Source organism: Geospiza fortis, unplaced genomic scaffold (genome assembly GCF_000277835.1).
Source record: "Geospiza fortis unplaced genomic scaffold, GeoFor_1.0 scaffold237, whole genome shotgun sequence".
Taxonomy (NCBI): Eukaryota; Metazoa; Chordata; class Aves; order Passeriformes; family Thraupidae; genus Geospiza; species Geospiza fortis.
Window position 1 is genome coordinate 2,852,957 of NW_005054319.1, and position 13,109 is coordinate 2,866,065.

The 13,109-nt window shown below is 41.1% G+C and overlaps 1 protein-coding gene across 1 annotated transcript in view; it reads left to right on the plus strand.

Moving 5' to 3' along the window:
- Positions 1–13,109, plus strand: part of PRKAR1B (protein kinase cAMP-dependent type I regulatory subunit beta) — a 90,986-nt gene that overhangs the window by 51,446 nt on the left and 26,431 nt on the right. The window contains exon 6 of the mRNA XM_005420367.3: positions 7,531–7,689. Coding sequence (XP_005420424.1) covers positions 7,531–7,689 — 159 coding nt within the window. The remainder of the gene's footprint in view (positions 1–7,530; positions 7,690–13,109) is intronic.

Sequence of the window (13,109 nt, forward strand, 5' to 3'; positions counted from 1 at the left end):
AACTAGATTTCACAGTATTGGTTTCATTACTTTGCTTTTGTTGTCCTAAGTTATTTGTTCATAGTTTTAAATTTGGCATGTGTTACATCCTAGCTTATTTGTCCATTCCAAGCAGGAAATCAAAACCAAGCAAATGACATTATCTTCAGAGCCCTAACCACACCTGGAGGTGTGCAGTGTTTGGCAGAGCAGGCCACCATGCTGGAATGCACCTGAGGGTTCATAATGAAAATATTTTCTTTAATCAGTTAGCTTAGCTCATGTGTTGTTTGTTTTTGTTTTTTTGTTTTTTTTTTCCCAGAAATTGAGATACAGCCTCAGGCAGTGAGTTTCATCTTAGAAACCTTAATTTGCTTTTAAAATTAGGTCCAAATATAAGAACAATGCAGCATATTAATAAAGCAAGCATTATTATAAGTGTAAAGTGATCTGTTAGACCACAAAATGTTTACAGGAGTATGCAGTGGTTTAATCAGCAAGTCTTTGAAAAGAAGCTTCTTTCTGAACCTGCCTTCCAAATCATAAATTATTCACCTCCTATCATGTCTCTCCTGTATGGAACTCACCCTTTTGCAGTTTTGCTGCAAGCATGTATCCACAGTAGCTGGGTAGGACAGACTTTCTCATTAGCAACTTTACTCTTCAGATGCCCACATGAGTTTGGTTTGGCATATTTAAAGAAGAAGGTGATTTATTTTAAATCCAGGCAGGAGGCACAGAGTTATTTTAGTGAAAGTTATTTTCTTTTAGCACTCTGTTTGTGTCAGGAGACCATCTAATTGGTATTGTTGGGAATTGAGAAACCTCACAAGCTGCCTCTGCCTCTGGAAGCTGCTCCTCAGGAAATCTGTCTGACTCACTGTTCCTATCAGACAACCCTCTCAACAGCAAACACTGCCACATCCACAGGGCCAGAAAATAAAAGGGCAATATTTATAGAACAGTGTTAAAATTTAGTTTTAAAATAATTGGCTTGGGACCGATAGGGAGCTAAATGAGTTCACTGGCTTTGAACCAGACCTGCAAACACGCAAATGCACATGTTGGAGTTATAGATTAATCCTCTTTAAAAATCATTTGTCCTCTCTCAACACCTTTAGGAAAGCTTTCTTCAGTGTTCAGCTCAGGGACAGTGAGGGACTGAATGGCATCAGAAAACAGTTTGCAAAACCCTTGCAATTAATTGCAAAAGAGTTAATATTCTAAATGCACATACTGCTCTTAAAGAACAGTGACAAGGAAGGGTTTCACTGAGTAGATTGCAACTTTGATTTCATGAGCAGTATCATTCCCTTCTCCCCTGAAATCAGCCTATAGCTGCTAGGACAGATTAAAATGCACATATCCACCACAATGTCACCCTGACACTTACCAGAGACAGGTACAGGCATCACCTGTGGGGCAAATACCTCCTAACAAGACTTAAAAATGTAATTTGGACTGTGCTTGTCCAGAGACCAGCTACAGCTTCTGTGTCTGGCCAAACTCTTCTGTGACCAGCTCTCACACTGCCCTGCCTCAGCCCTCCCCAAGGTGCCTCCTGATGCACCTTCCCACTGCTCCCCATCTGCTCAGCTTGGTTCTTTCTCCTTCCTAAGCTTCTCCTAAAGCTTCAGCCAAAACACCCCCGGGATTCCAGTGCAAGGTGCTGTGCAGGGCAGGAGCCACAGGCTGGAAGTTCCCTGCATTAACTGGGACGCTGCAGGGAGGGGATCCCAGCTTTAACTGGGAAGCTGCAGAGAGGGGATCTCAGCTTCCCCCTGAGAGCAAAGCCTGTTCCAGGGCACCAGGGAAGGATGAGCTGCTCCTCTGTGGGGCAGCAGCTCCCAGAGCCCCTGGGCAGGCACCGTCACCCTGTACATGGTGCTCCCCAGAAGAGTTCTGCCACTTGCTGGGCAGAGCTGCAGAAATCCTGGCTGTCTGAGGAAACCCCAGGCCACTAGTAAGAGAGCTGCTGTTCATTTAAGCCTTGCCAGATACTTTTTTGGCGTGCTTCCATGCTTCTCCAAGAAAGAAAAGTGACTTGGAGTGGAGACAATTGACCCTGAGGCTTAGAGCCTCGAGCCATTTTCTGCCTGGTTCAGCTGGTGTTGGCACGTGCACAGAGGCTTTAACCCCTGGCCAGGGTCTCTGCTGCCATTCCCTGAGCTGCTTGGGAGTGGCAGGAATACCAGGAGTGGTGGATTCAAGGAGAAATACACTCTGGAATCATCATGACTGATAGACACCCAGATTTTCCATACACAGACATAAAGGAGGTTGCAAGTGTCATCATTAAATCCTTACCCATGGAAGAAAGTCATGACAAAATGGAAAAAAAACCCCAATAAAATCTGTCAACCAAGCAACCAAAACCAAACAGAAACCACCAACAAAGTGAGAATAACAAAATCAATGTGTGGTGTTTTGAGTTTAAAAAGCTGCAGCGTGTAAAAGTAATTTTTGTTCGAGTTTTGGCACAGGCACCCCACAGACTAAGAACTTTCTAAAATTTTCCCTTACAAAATAATCTGAGTCAAATTAGAAGCACCATAAAATATTTTTTTTAATAGAATAGCACTTCATTCTCAACTCTTTCATTTTCTAAGAGTATAAACAAGCCCTGTTAACCCAGAATAAAATATCTGTACATTTTCTTCTGTGGGCCAAGGGAAGAGCACAAATTTTCATAGGTAAAAGAAGGATTTTATAATGAGGAAGAGGTAGGCTGGGAAAACATTGGGTTTTCCTCTCTTCTACCATATCCTACAAACCAGGTACACTTTCACCAAAGCTGCCATTATTGTATTTTCACAGTTTTCCTCCTCAGCACATCAGGGTTGAGGAGAATTTAATCTCATGCAGATGGGTACAGGGCACACGAGGCAGATGGTGGCACAAACTTTGAAATCTTAGAGGTCACTTGTCTACTGGAAGCTTTCCTGCTCAGACAAGTGGGAACGTGTGCCAAAAAGGAGCTGGCAGAACTTAAATTATAGTTTCCAGTAAAGATGTTGAAAGTACCTGCTAAAATATGACTTGCAAAAATCTCTAATCCATATTTCTAAGTATAAAGTGACTTCCTGTTTGTTATTTTAATCTCACAACCTCACATTTTTTTACTTTAAAAAGCACCATAGACTGCCCTTTTCAAACAGATGTATTTTTTTTTTTAGACCCAGCAACTTCCTATTCTATTTAATGTCACAGCAACTTTCTCTACAGGCATTCTCAGGTTTTCTTCTTGTAAGACAACAGCAGCCAAGCTGTAGTATGGTGAAAATCAAAATGAAAAAACTTTTCAGCGTTTCATTCTTTATTTCTTTATTTCTGTATTTACTGTATAAATCTCTATGCGAAGCTATACATGATTATTGTATAAAATTATTTCTTGATTGTAGGTCAAATCTTCCCGAAAGCCTTATTTGTATATACAAACTATTTAATTTGTATATACAAAGATGAAAATTACACAGTGTTTTATATGAGAATACTGTTGGATTTTAAAAGTAGCTATATTTAATGGTTACATTCCATAGATTGCCTCTAGTTTAAGTTATTTAATCATCAATGATTTTTCTAATATTGGAAGGTTGCCTTTTGAAATTTGAAGCAGAACATTTTAAAGTTTGGAGTTTTTCTACTTGAACTTTTAGGGATTCTTAAAGCAGTCTCCAATCATATGTTCAAATTCAAACTTAGAAATAAAACACTCTCTTTGAGAAAACTACCCACATAAAAATACCCTTCATGTCTAAGGTTTGTTCCTTTTTCCAAGATTAAATAAAACTCATCTTCATTTTTAGAGGACAAATAGTAAGGCTTGACAAGACACAAAGCACAAATTATTACAAACAGATACAAGGGAGAGGATTTAAGACAAGAATTACCAGGCCTGGAACAAATTAGATTGTCCACACAGATCACAAAGTGGCAGCACAAAAAAAAAAAATTAAAAATGCTAGAAGTTAACTTGAAATCAGCAATACAAAATTAAAGGAAAGATAAATTCACTCCAGGAAGCTCAGAGGTAGATGTCCCTATCCTGCCTTCAAGGTAAAATGCTCATGACAAGGTTCCTTTCTGCACCTCCAGAGAAAGAACATGAAGGTGAGAGAGGCCCAGATTAATTCCTGTGGCACTGAATATTGTATGACTCTGCAAATTCTCCCACAGTTGGTGCCCAGGGATATCACAGCCCATTTGCCTCCTAAAAATATAATTAAACGAACCAAATTGTGTGATTCTCAAGCCCCCAGAACTTGCAGTGTTCATATTAGATGATAGAGATCAATAGAAAAAGGGAGAAATATAGTATAGAAATAAAGTACTTTTGCTCTGTGAAAAGTAGATGGTCCCTGATGGCTTGGTCATATTTGGGCATCTGCACTTCCACTTTTCCTCTTCAGCTGCATGAAAGAAAGTTCCAGCTGTTCTGGATCTGTGACTGGCAGGCCAAGTGACAATTAGGAATAATTCATTTATGTACTCACCACTTTGGTGAGAGTTCACAAATGCCTAAAACTGGCTCAGCCAAAACCTCAGCCCAGCATTTTTTTAGGATAAATAGGGAGATCATCTGAGCTGCTGCCATATAAAATCGACTTTCATAAGCTGTTCTGAGCCTAAAATAGCTCTGCTTCCCACACCTTACAAACAGAACTTCTTTCCTTTCCACTCCTTTTTAAAAAATCTATTTTAAAGGGATTTATAGTGCAGCTGAACTCTGTTAAAGGGCAGGATGGCTTTGTAGTGTGCCATCAATGCACTTTAACTTCATCACAAACACAGAAGTTGAGTGTTGACTTAGGCCTTTGCAGAGAGTGAAGTCCAATGGTTTTGCTTCTAGAAAACAACTTATTCTCAAACAGTTTTCTTGTTCAGAGACTGATATTTGAAATGACATTTTATTGGGGCAGTGAGTGCTGAGCCCAATGACTGTCAGATCAGTGATTGGTTTCACCTCAGAGCATTTTAAACCTGACACCCTTAGGGTGGAGGAGTGACCATTTGCATAAACTGTTTAAGGCGAGATGTCAAACATGTTTTGTACAGTCTTGTCAAGTAGGACAGCAAAATTAAAGGAGTTTTAGAGCAGTTCAGTAGCAGCCTCTCTAAATAACAACAACATTTAATGACAACATTTAATGCAAAAAGAAACCACCATCCTTCATTTGCTCAGTCTTGAGTTTTACCATAATTCCCCTCTCTGGGCTGCAGTCACATCCTGCACACTGCTTTAGCAAGAAATGTCACCATGTTGCTTAAAAAATATGTGTTGGAATAAGTTTATATTCCTGCTTATAATTCAGACCCTTCTGCAGTAACAAAATCTGTGTTGTTCAGAAGAGCATGTACTCTACACATACACATGTATTTTTGGTGTGCTGAAAAAGAGTCAAGGGTACCATGTCAGTTGACACTCAGGATGTGATCCAAAACCCATTGGAATTTAGATTTTCCTCACCATCCCTGTGACTTTTTACTGAGAACACATGGATTACTGTAGTGTAGCAAACCCAGTGACCCCATCCAGTGAAATTCCCACAGAAGGACGGTGTCCCTACAGTCAAATATGCATCTGGGCAATTTTGCAATGAACCAATAGAGTTTAGAAATGTTCATACATTCTCACTATGCTACAAGCCTTTCAGAATCCTCATTTTATTCATCCATTTCTCCTGCTTGTCTCACAAAAAAAAAAAAAAAAAAAAAGAAACCACAGAATTACCCGCTCGTTTCACCAGGAAACTGCTTGGGTTTGCCTGGCTTTTTTAAAACTTCTTTTTTTGCTTTCATTTTTTCATCATGAGGAGAATCAAAAGTAGATTCAGTGTTCTGTGAGATTTTCTTTCTGCGGTGAGTGTGAAAGTTTGAAAGGGAAGGCTGTTGCTGTTCTCTTGTGTGATATTCTCCTGGGTGACATTCATCCTGTCATGGTGATGAAATGAAGCTTTAGCTTTTGTGGCTTCAGCTTTTTCTTGGCAGTCTGCAACCACCTGCCTGTTTGGGATTATTTTTACCCTTTATTTTTAAGCCCCTTGATCCTCAGATGTTCCAGGAGCACCAGGAGCCACCACATTGCCTGGAGTTCAGCTGCTCCTTTTCAGCTGATGCCCAAGAGGTCTCTTGATCAGCTGAACTGCTTCGTGGCCTCATCCATCTCCCACTGAACCAGCATTTCACTGGCCTCAGTAGGAGCTAGAGCAAATCTTAATTGAATATTGTGAAGATAAATTGGGATTGATTCCAGCTGTATTTTGTATTATGCCTTTTCATCATAAAACGAAGATGGAATTAAAATTAATACTGACAGGTTGTTGAGTTTTGACCCCAGTTCATTTATTTTGGTCACCATCTTTTCTCATGCCCAGCTTGAGCACAGCTCTAATTCATGCATTTTTTAAAAACTGCTAGTTTATTACTCACTAATTGGTGTCAGGTTATGGTCTTTGCCTCTGCAAAACTTTTCTGCTTAAGATGAGAATATCTGCCTCTTTTTTTTTCATATTATTTTTCTTCACAGAACTTCCAAGAAAATGAAATTAATACTGGCTGATTTCTGCTGTTACTGGTCTGTAACAGGTTGGGGTATATTCTGCCCTGAGTAAATGCACCCAGTCTTTCCTGCCCTCCCCTCCAAACTCACAGGCCCAGTGACAGAATTGAAAGGGTTTATTGTGTAGTTTATAGCAAGCTGCAGAATGCACAGCCCACAGCAGCCTTTGCATGTACTCTTGGCTCTTGAGCAGCATTGTTCATGAGTAAATAGTGAGGAAAGAGCTGCCCTGCAGAAAACACCTGCATGAGTCCCCTTCCTCCAGGGAAGATGTCACATAGCACTCAAGTATAGGAATTCTTCTCAAATTAAACATCATCCAGAAAAAGTATGGCAATCCATACCATGTTCCAAGAGGATATAGTACCTAAATGGGATGTGGGTCAAATTCTGCTTCCTGAGTTCTCTAGAGCTGATGTTAAAGGGTCATTCTACTTGGAGCTTCTCAAGTCCAAAGCCCTTAATCATCTTCACTAGGGAGCTCTGTATAGTTACAGTTAAATGGGTTTTGGAGGCACTAGGCTTAGGGAAGAAAGGAAAAAAAAAGTTCCTTTTCAAAAGATATTTCCTTGTTTTGACTGTTTTTCATTTCATGGCCATGGCACATTTCAGTAATCCTCATTACACATATCAACAAACCTCCTTCCTTTCAAGTCTGACAGTGTTAATAAAAAGCCAAAGTTGTGACAGTTCTGCTTGCTGACTGCCTGAGCCTTGAACACAAGGGGGAAAACATGATGCCAGCTAACCATGGGAGCCGAAAACCCAGAGAGTAAATAAAGTCATTGTACTGAAGCAAGACAACTTGAAATTCTGTCCACAGAGCAGGTTGTTCCCCTCTTTGGGGACCAACTGTCGGAAGCGTCACGCTCTTGTTTTCCTTCTGTGTCCCCAACATTGACAATTAGAAAGGAAATTGCTAACAGCCTTTTAGGCAGTGAGGAGGAGAACTCCAACTCTGCTTTTGATTCTTTTGTCTTGTGCTGTGGTAGGTTTATGTCAACGGGGAGTGGGTGACCAGCATTGGGGAAGGAGGCAGCTTCGGGGAGCTGGCGCTGATCTACGGAACCCCCCGGGCTGCCACCGTCAAGGCCAAGACAGACCTGAAGCTCTGGGGCATTGACAGAGACAGCTACAGACGCATCTTGATGGTGAGCTCATGGGGAAGGGCTTCCTCGTGGAGTGGGCATTTTGTACTTTCTTTTGCAGCTCTGTGTTCAGAGTGCTCTGGTGCTTCCGCGTGAAAGAGAGCGGACATGGCAAAATCACCGAGTAGCTGAATGAAGTGAGCTGAGAGAAAAGGGGACAGGATTCAGCAGAAAGGAGCTGAGTCAGAAATGCAATTGAGAAACATTATGCATAACTATTCTGTGAATGAAAACCTCAGGAGGCCTCTGTTACCCACCAAAGCTATGCAAATCCTCTCCTTATCGTGAGCCTGGAAATATCTCTCAGCAGCACCCCTTGCCTGTGAAGTCTTTGTCTGATCTTGTATTACATTCCTCCAGGCAGGTGATAGAAAGTAAATCCAGCTCCACTAAAATAATAAAAAGTCTTGCTTGGACTGTGCCCTCCATCTTTGTTAGCCAGCACCCAGCCACACATACCATGGGGCTGTAGCTGCTAATGATTCATTGCTCTGCTCCTTTCAAACTCCCTCATCCCTGCAGCAAAGCCCTGCAGACCTTTGTGGCACCTGGGGCGTGTGCTAGCTTATGGATTTGCTGTTGGTTCTTCAGTGGTGAGTTTATAATGGAAACTTTGACAGATAATTAACTTCAGCAAAGTCATAACTTTTTTATGAGTTTGTTTCCAATGTCCATGTGCATATCTTCCCTCTCTGTAAAATATTCCTTTCTTTTTGATAATTAACAGACACTACTCTGTGTAAAGCTTATTTCTCAATAGGACTTGTCTCTCAAAGCTGCATTGTTCCATTCTGATCTGAAGGAAATGACACTGTGCTCTCAGACTAACAATTTTGAGATCATCTGTATTTCCAGTGGGTGTTACAGAAAACAGAAAAGCCAGCAAAGGAACTGAGTAGATTTTACCCTTAAATGATTAATTCTTAAGCAGCAGGGTAAAAGTGATCTTTGTTTACCCTGTGTGATGGCTGTTGGGTGTCTGTATGAGCACTGCACTCCCTATTTCATGGGCTGAGTTCAGTGTCACATAAACAAACATTACATTGGCATTTAGGAGAGTACAGCTGATGGAAATTTATTCTACCCCAAAATATTCAGCCTGATGGCCCCAAGACAAATTGAGGAATAATTATGAAAAGTGTTTTGTCCTCTCTCTTGTGGGTAAGCAGGATGAATAGTTTTGAAAGTTTCCCAGTGCAGGCAGGAAGGCAGAGTTACTTCTAAAACTCAGAGCAGGAGAATTTCTAAAGAGATGTAAGAGGCACACCCAGCTTATTTGTCCCATGTCCTACAAGGATGCAGTGGAGGGGTTTTGGGATAACTGGTGTGATGAACCAGCAAGCTCCAAGGAAGAATCCAAAATTCAAAAGTGAAGGAATGTAGGAAGGAAAGAAATGTCAGGACAAGGCACATATTCCTTGGCTCTTTAAGCAGAGCTTTCTGCAGCTGCCTGTGAGCTTGTGTGAGGAATTGAAGGGACAGGTTCACAGGCTTTGCAGCCTGGAGGTGATTTCAGTGCTGCTGTTGATGGAACTAGAGGTACCTAAAACCAGCCAGCCCTGTGAGCTGTCAAGGTTGGTCATGTGTCCATTATCACCTGATAGCACACTTCAGAAGATGAATATTTAATGCAGAGACAGGACTTTGCTAAAAGGATTTAAAGTCCCAAGTGGGAAAGACTGTGTTTTTAATGCTAGTTTGGTCGTACATACAAGCTGAATATTATGGTTGTACTTCTGTTTGATTCTAGTAGTGCTAAGTGCTTTTCCAATTAATTTACATATTCACTGGATCAGTGCCTGCTGTACCCTACCTAGCAAGCTCAGTTTCTGCAGTCAATGAAACCTTTTGATTAACATGGATATATTTCTCTCCCTCTCTTGCTTCTTGTGTTTTTTTCACAATTGAGCCCACTAAAAATTGATGTTCTGTTGCACTGTGTTAGATACCCAGACAGCATTATTAGTGCTGAGATAGGAAATATTTATTGGTAAATGATTTGCTGCAGGTGTAGAAAATGTCCAATTTGAAATGCAGTCCATGGTGAATGCAATTTACCCATCCACACTGAATGAATCCTGTCACCTTCCCATTTATTTATTTGTAGGTGCAGGGTGGATAACTTTGTTGCTGTAGGTGAAATGGGACTCCTGTCTTTGTGCAGTCGTGTGAGGGCAGGTTGCAGTGGCTCTCTGCACATTTCCTCAAGCCCAAGAATTAATTACATCATGTTTCAGTGGCTGCATCTCATACTTGGAGCTGACTCCACCATTATGGGGCTGCTTTTGCTGTGCTCAGTTCAAGTGTAATAGTGGCTGCCTCTCAACTCCCAGAGACATGTTTCCTGCCATCTAGCCTCTAACTGGGTGTTTTGAATGTATAAATACTTCTGCCTTTAAATAAGGAGTAGTAATGCTTAGGGTATCTTTTGAAGTGTATCATTTAAGATGGTTTCAAAACTTGGGAGCAAGTGGGTTTCTCTTTTCTTATTTTCTGGTTTCAAATCCTTTTGTCCAAGGAATAAATGACCTTTCTCTGCCAAAGATTTTTGCTGTAGTCAGATAAAGCCCCTCCATAACCCCAGATAGTTATTTCTCTTGTCTGCATTCCTTCCCTGCCATGACCAGCCCCGTGTTTTCTCAGTCAAGTGTTGAAATTTTATTCAAGTTGTAAATATTTATTTGCAAATCATGCCTTCAGATCCACACTTGCCAAAAAGATTTTATCCTGTCATGAGACACTTGGCTCTCCACCTCATTTCTCCTTGCAGGCTCTATTTTGGTCCTTTGCTTTGCATTTAATAATTTCTTGGTTTTATTTCTGCTTAGTGCCATTTTCCCCACTTATGTGTCTCATTGATCCTGACTGGTTTATGATATGAATAAAATGTATCTCAGGAGGTTTGGAGTTTGGGGTTTCCTTTTTATGGATGGACAAAGCCTGATGCAGAAAGTTCCTGCTGGCTTTTTGTTACACTTGTCATCCATTTATTATTTAGCCTGTCCCAGAGGAAGTTTGTTGAAACATTTCTTTATATTTCATGTCTCAGCTTAGGTACTCTGATGGCTTGAAGGTCACATTCAAGTTTGTTTTAGCAGCTGTGATGATTATAAATGTTGGGATGGATCTTTTTGTCAGAATGTGCAGTCCTTGACAAAGTATTGCGCCATGAAATTCATTGTATTAGATGGGGTACAAAAAACCTCTTCAACACGTTCCCTCTGTGGTGCACTCACAAATTATCTGTCCATCTGTGTGTTCCACTTTTTTTATAGAATCATCTCTGCTGGGTTACATACTTTTCACTCTGCTGCAAATTCTTTTATGTGCATGTTCTCTGTGTGTGTGCACACGGACACAGACACACACACTTGTGGATATATTCAACATTTATTTACTTACATTCTTCTGGGAGAAAGCAAAGAATTTTTTTCTGCCATAGGCTTCTCATGGAATTCATTTGCTGCCCTCTTCTTTGCAATTTGGATTCGAGAGCATCACGGAATGGGGAACATCCCAGGGTAGTACAATATTTGTATTCTAAATATAGCAAATACCACAAATACCAGAGCAGCAAATGTCTCTATGCCAACATCAGATTGATCCCCTAGACAATTCAGTTCCCAGACTGAGAAAATTTGAAGTATTAATTTCTTGCAATTTCTTCTTTAGCAGGACTTGATCCAGGATAATCTAACTACCCTCTAGTTTCCATGGTCCAAGGTACCTGGCTCTGAGAGTGGAGCTGGGTGGGATTCAATACATTTGGCCTATTTGGCAAGCTGCTCACAGAAAGTGAGTTTCTAAGTTGTGACAAATCAAGGATAGTCAGTTCCTAATGTTATACTTCATTTTATTTATGCTGTTTGGGTTTCTTCTACTGTCTTTTTGCAACTTTGAACCCGAGAACAAATTCTTTAACAAGCAGGTTTTTTTTTCAGCTGAGATAAAATAAAGTCAGGAGGATTTTGGGTAAAAATAAAATGTAGGTTGTGTGATGGCTAAAGCATAAATCAACTCCAAGGGCTGCAATCCACCTGACATCTGTGGCATAGAGCACCAGGACCATGTGGGCTGCTTGGTGTCCATGGCCAGAATGCACAGAGGCTCTTTCTTTCATGCTCCAGCAGGGATGGACACCCAGAGCATCATTCAGGAACAGCTTAATCAGGGATTAAATGGGGCTGTGCAGTCCTGAAGTCCATCCTGGCACCTCCTGCCAGGATAACTCTTTCTTTGAAACTTGAGTCGTGCTTTGCCTCTCAGTGGACATTTGTTTGGCTTCTCACTGAAGGTGGGGATTTCCAGGAAGGACTCAATCAGCTCCACCTGAAAAAAATGAATTGGAAACAAGACACAAAGAGTGCTGGAGGGACAAAGAAAGATTGGACTGGTGGAATGAGAAGAAAAACTGGAAGAAAACAGGGAAAGGGCAGTTGGATATGAGATGAAACAGATGCTGAATAGGAACTCAAGGACCTGTTACAGTCTCTGGGGCATTCATTTCCCCCAGCCTGTGGATGGCTTAAGCTAAGCCCAAGGCTTGCAACATTAAATGGTCCTAAAAATGGCTTTGAGGCCTTTTCTGTGTGGATTTGACGAATGAGAGTGATCTTGTTTCTCCTTGGGACTGTCTCAGGGAGGAGCACTGCAGCTTAGAATATTAACAAGGCTTTGTAGTTAATGGGAACCACTGCCTTTGAGGAGATGAGCTTGTGCCTGACAGCTCCGAGCCAGGGAGAAAGTGAACAAAGGAGAAGGGGGAGAGGGAGAAGCAGCAACTATTGAAATAAGTTATTAATAGGATAGAAAAAAGCAGAATTAATAAAGACTTTTTAAAACATGCCATCAAGAACCTTGCCAGTGCAGAATTATTCATGTACATTTACTATTGTTTTTATCTGGCTTAAGCTGTAAGATTTCTCCTGCTTCCCTTGGGAAACTTTTCTGCGAGAGAATAATTCCTTCATTGGAAAACTTTTTTGATATTGATCTTAAATTAGATTTTCTCGATTTTCTCCCATTACTTTGAGTTATGTCAAGTTATGCTGCACTGAATTGCCCTCTCTTTCTGTCACATATCTGTAGATAATTATCACTGTCTACTTAAAGCCCCTGCCACAGTGCATGCTAGCTATGAGGATGACATACCTATGATCCCAGTGCTGAGCCAACAAATACAGGCTGGATTTGTTTTGCTCCTTCCTTATCAGCTCTCCCTGAGTGTTTTAGCATTTCTTCAAGCTCTGTTGGATTTGGGAGCACATTTCTGGAGGAGAGGTACCGAGACAGAATGCGGCACACCAGGCGCCGTCACATCTGAGCCACGGAGATGGAGCCTCTAAACTTCATTCCTGGATGATATCTTTGCCTGTGCAGACCAAAATAGCCTTGGCTGTGTTCTTGTTGCAGTCTGATGCAGG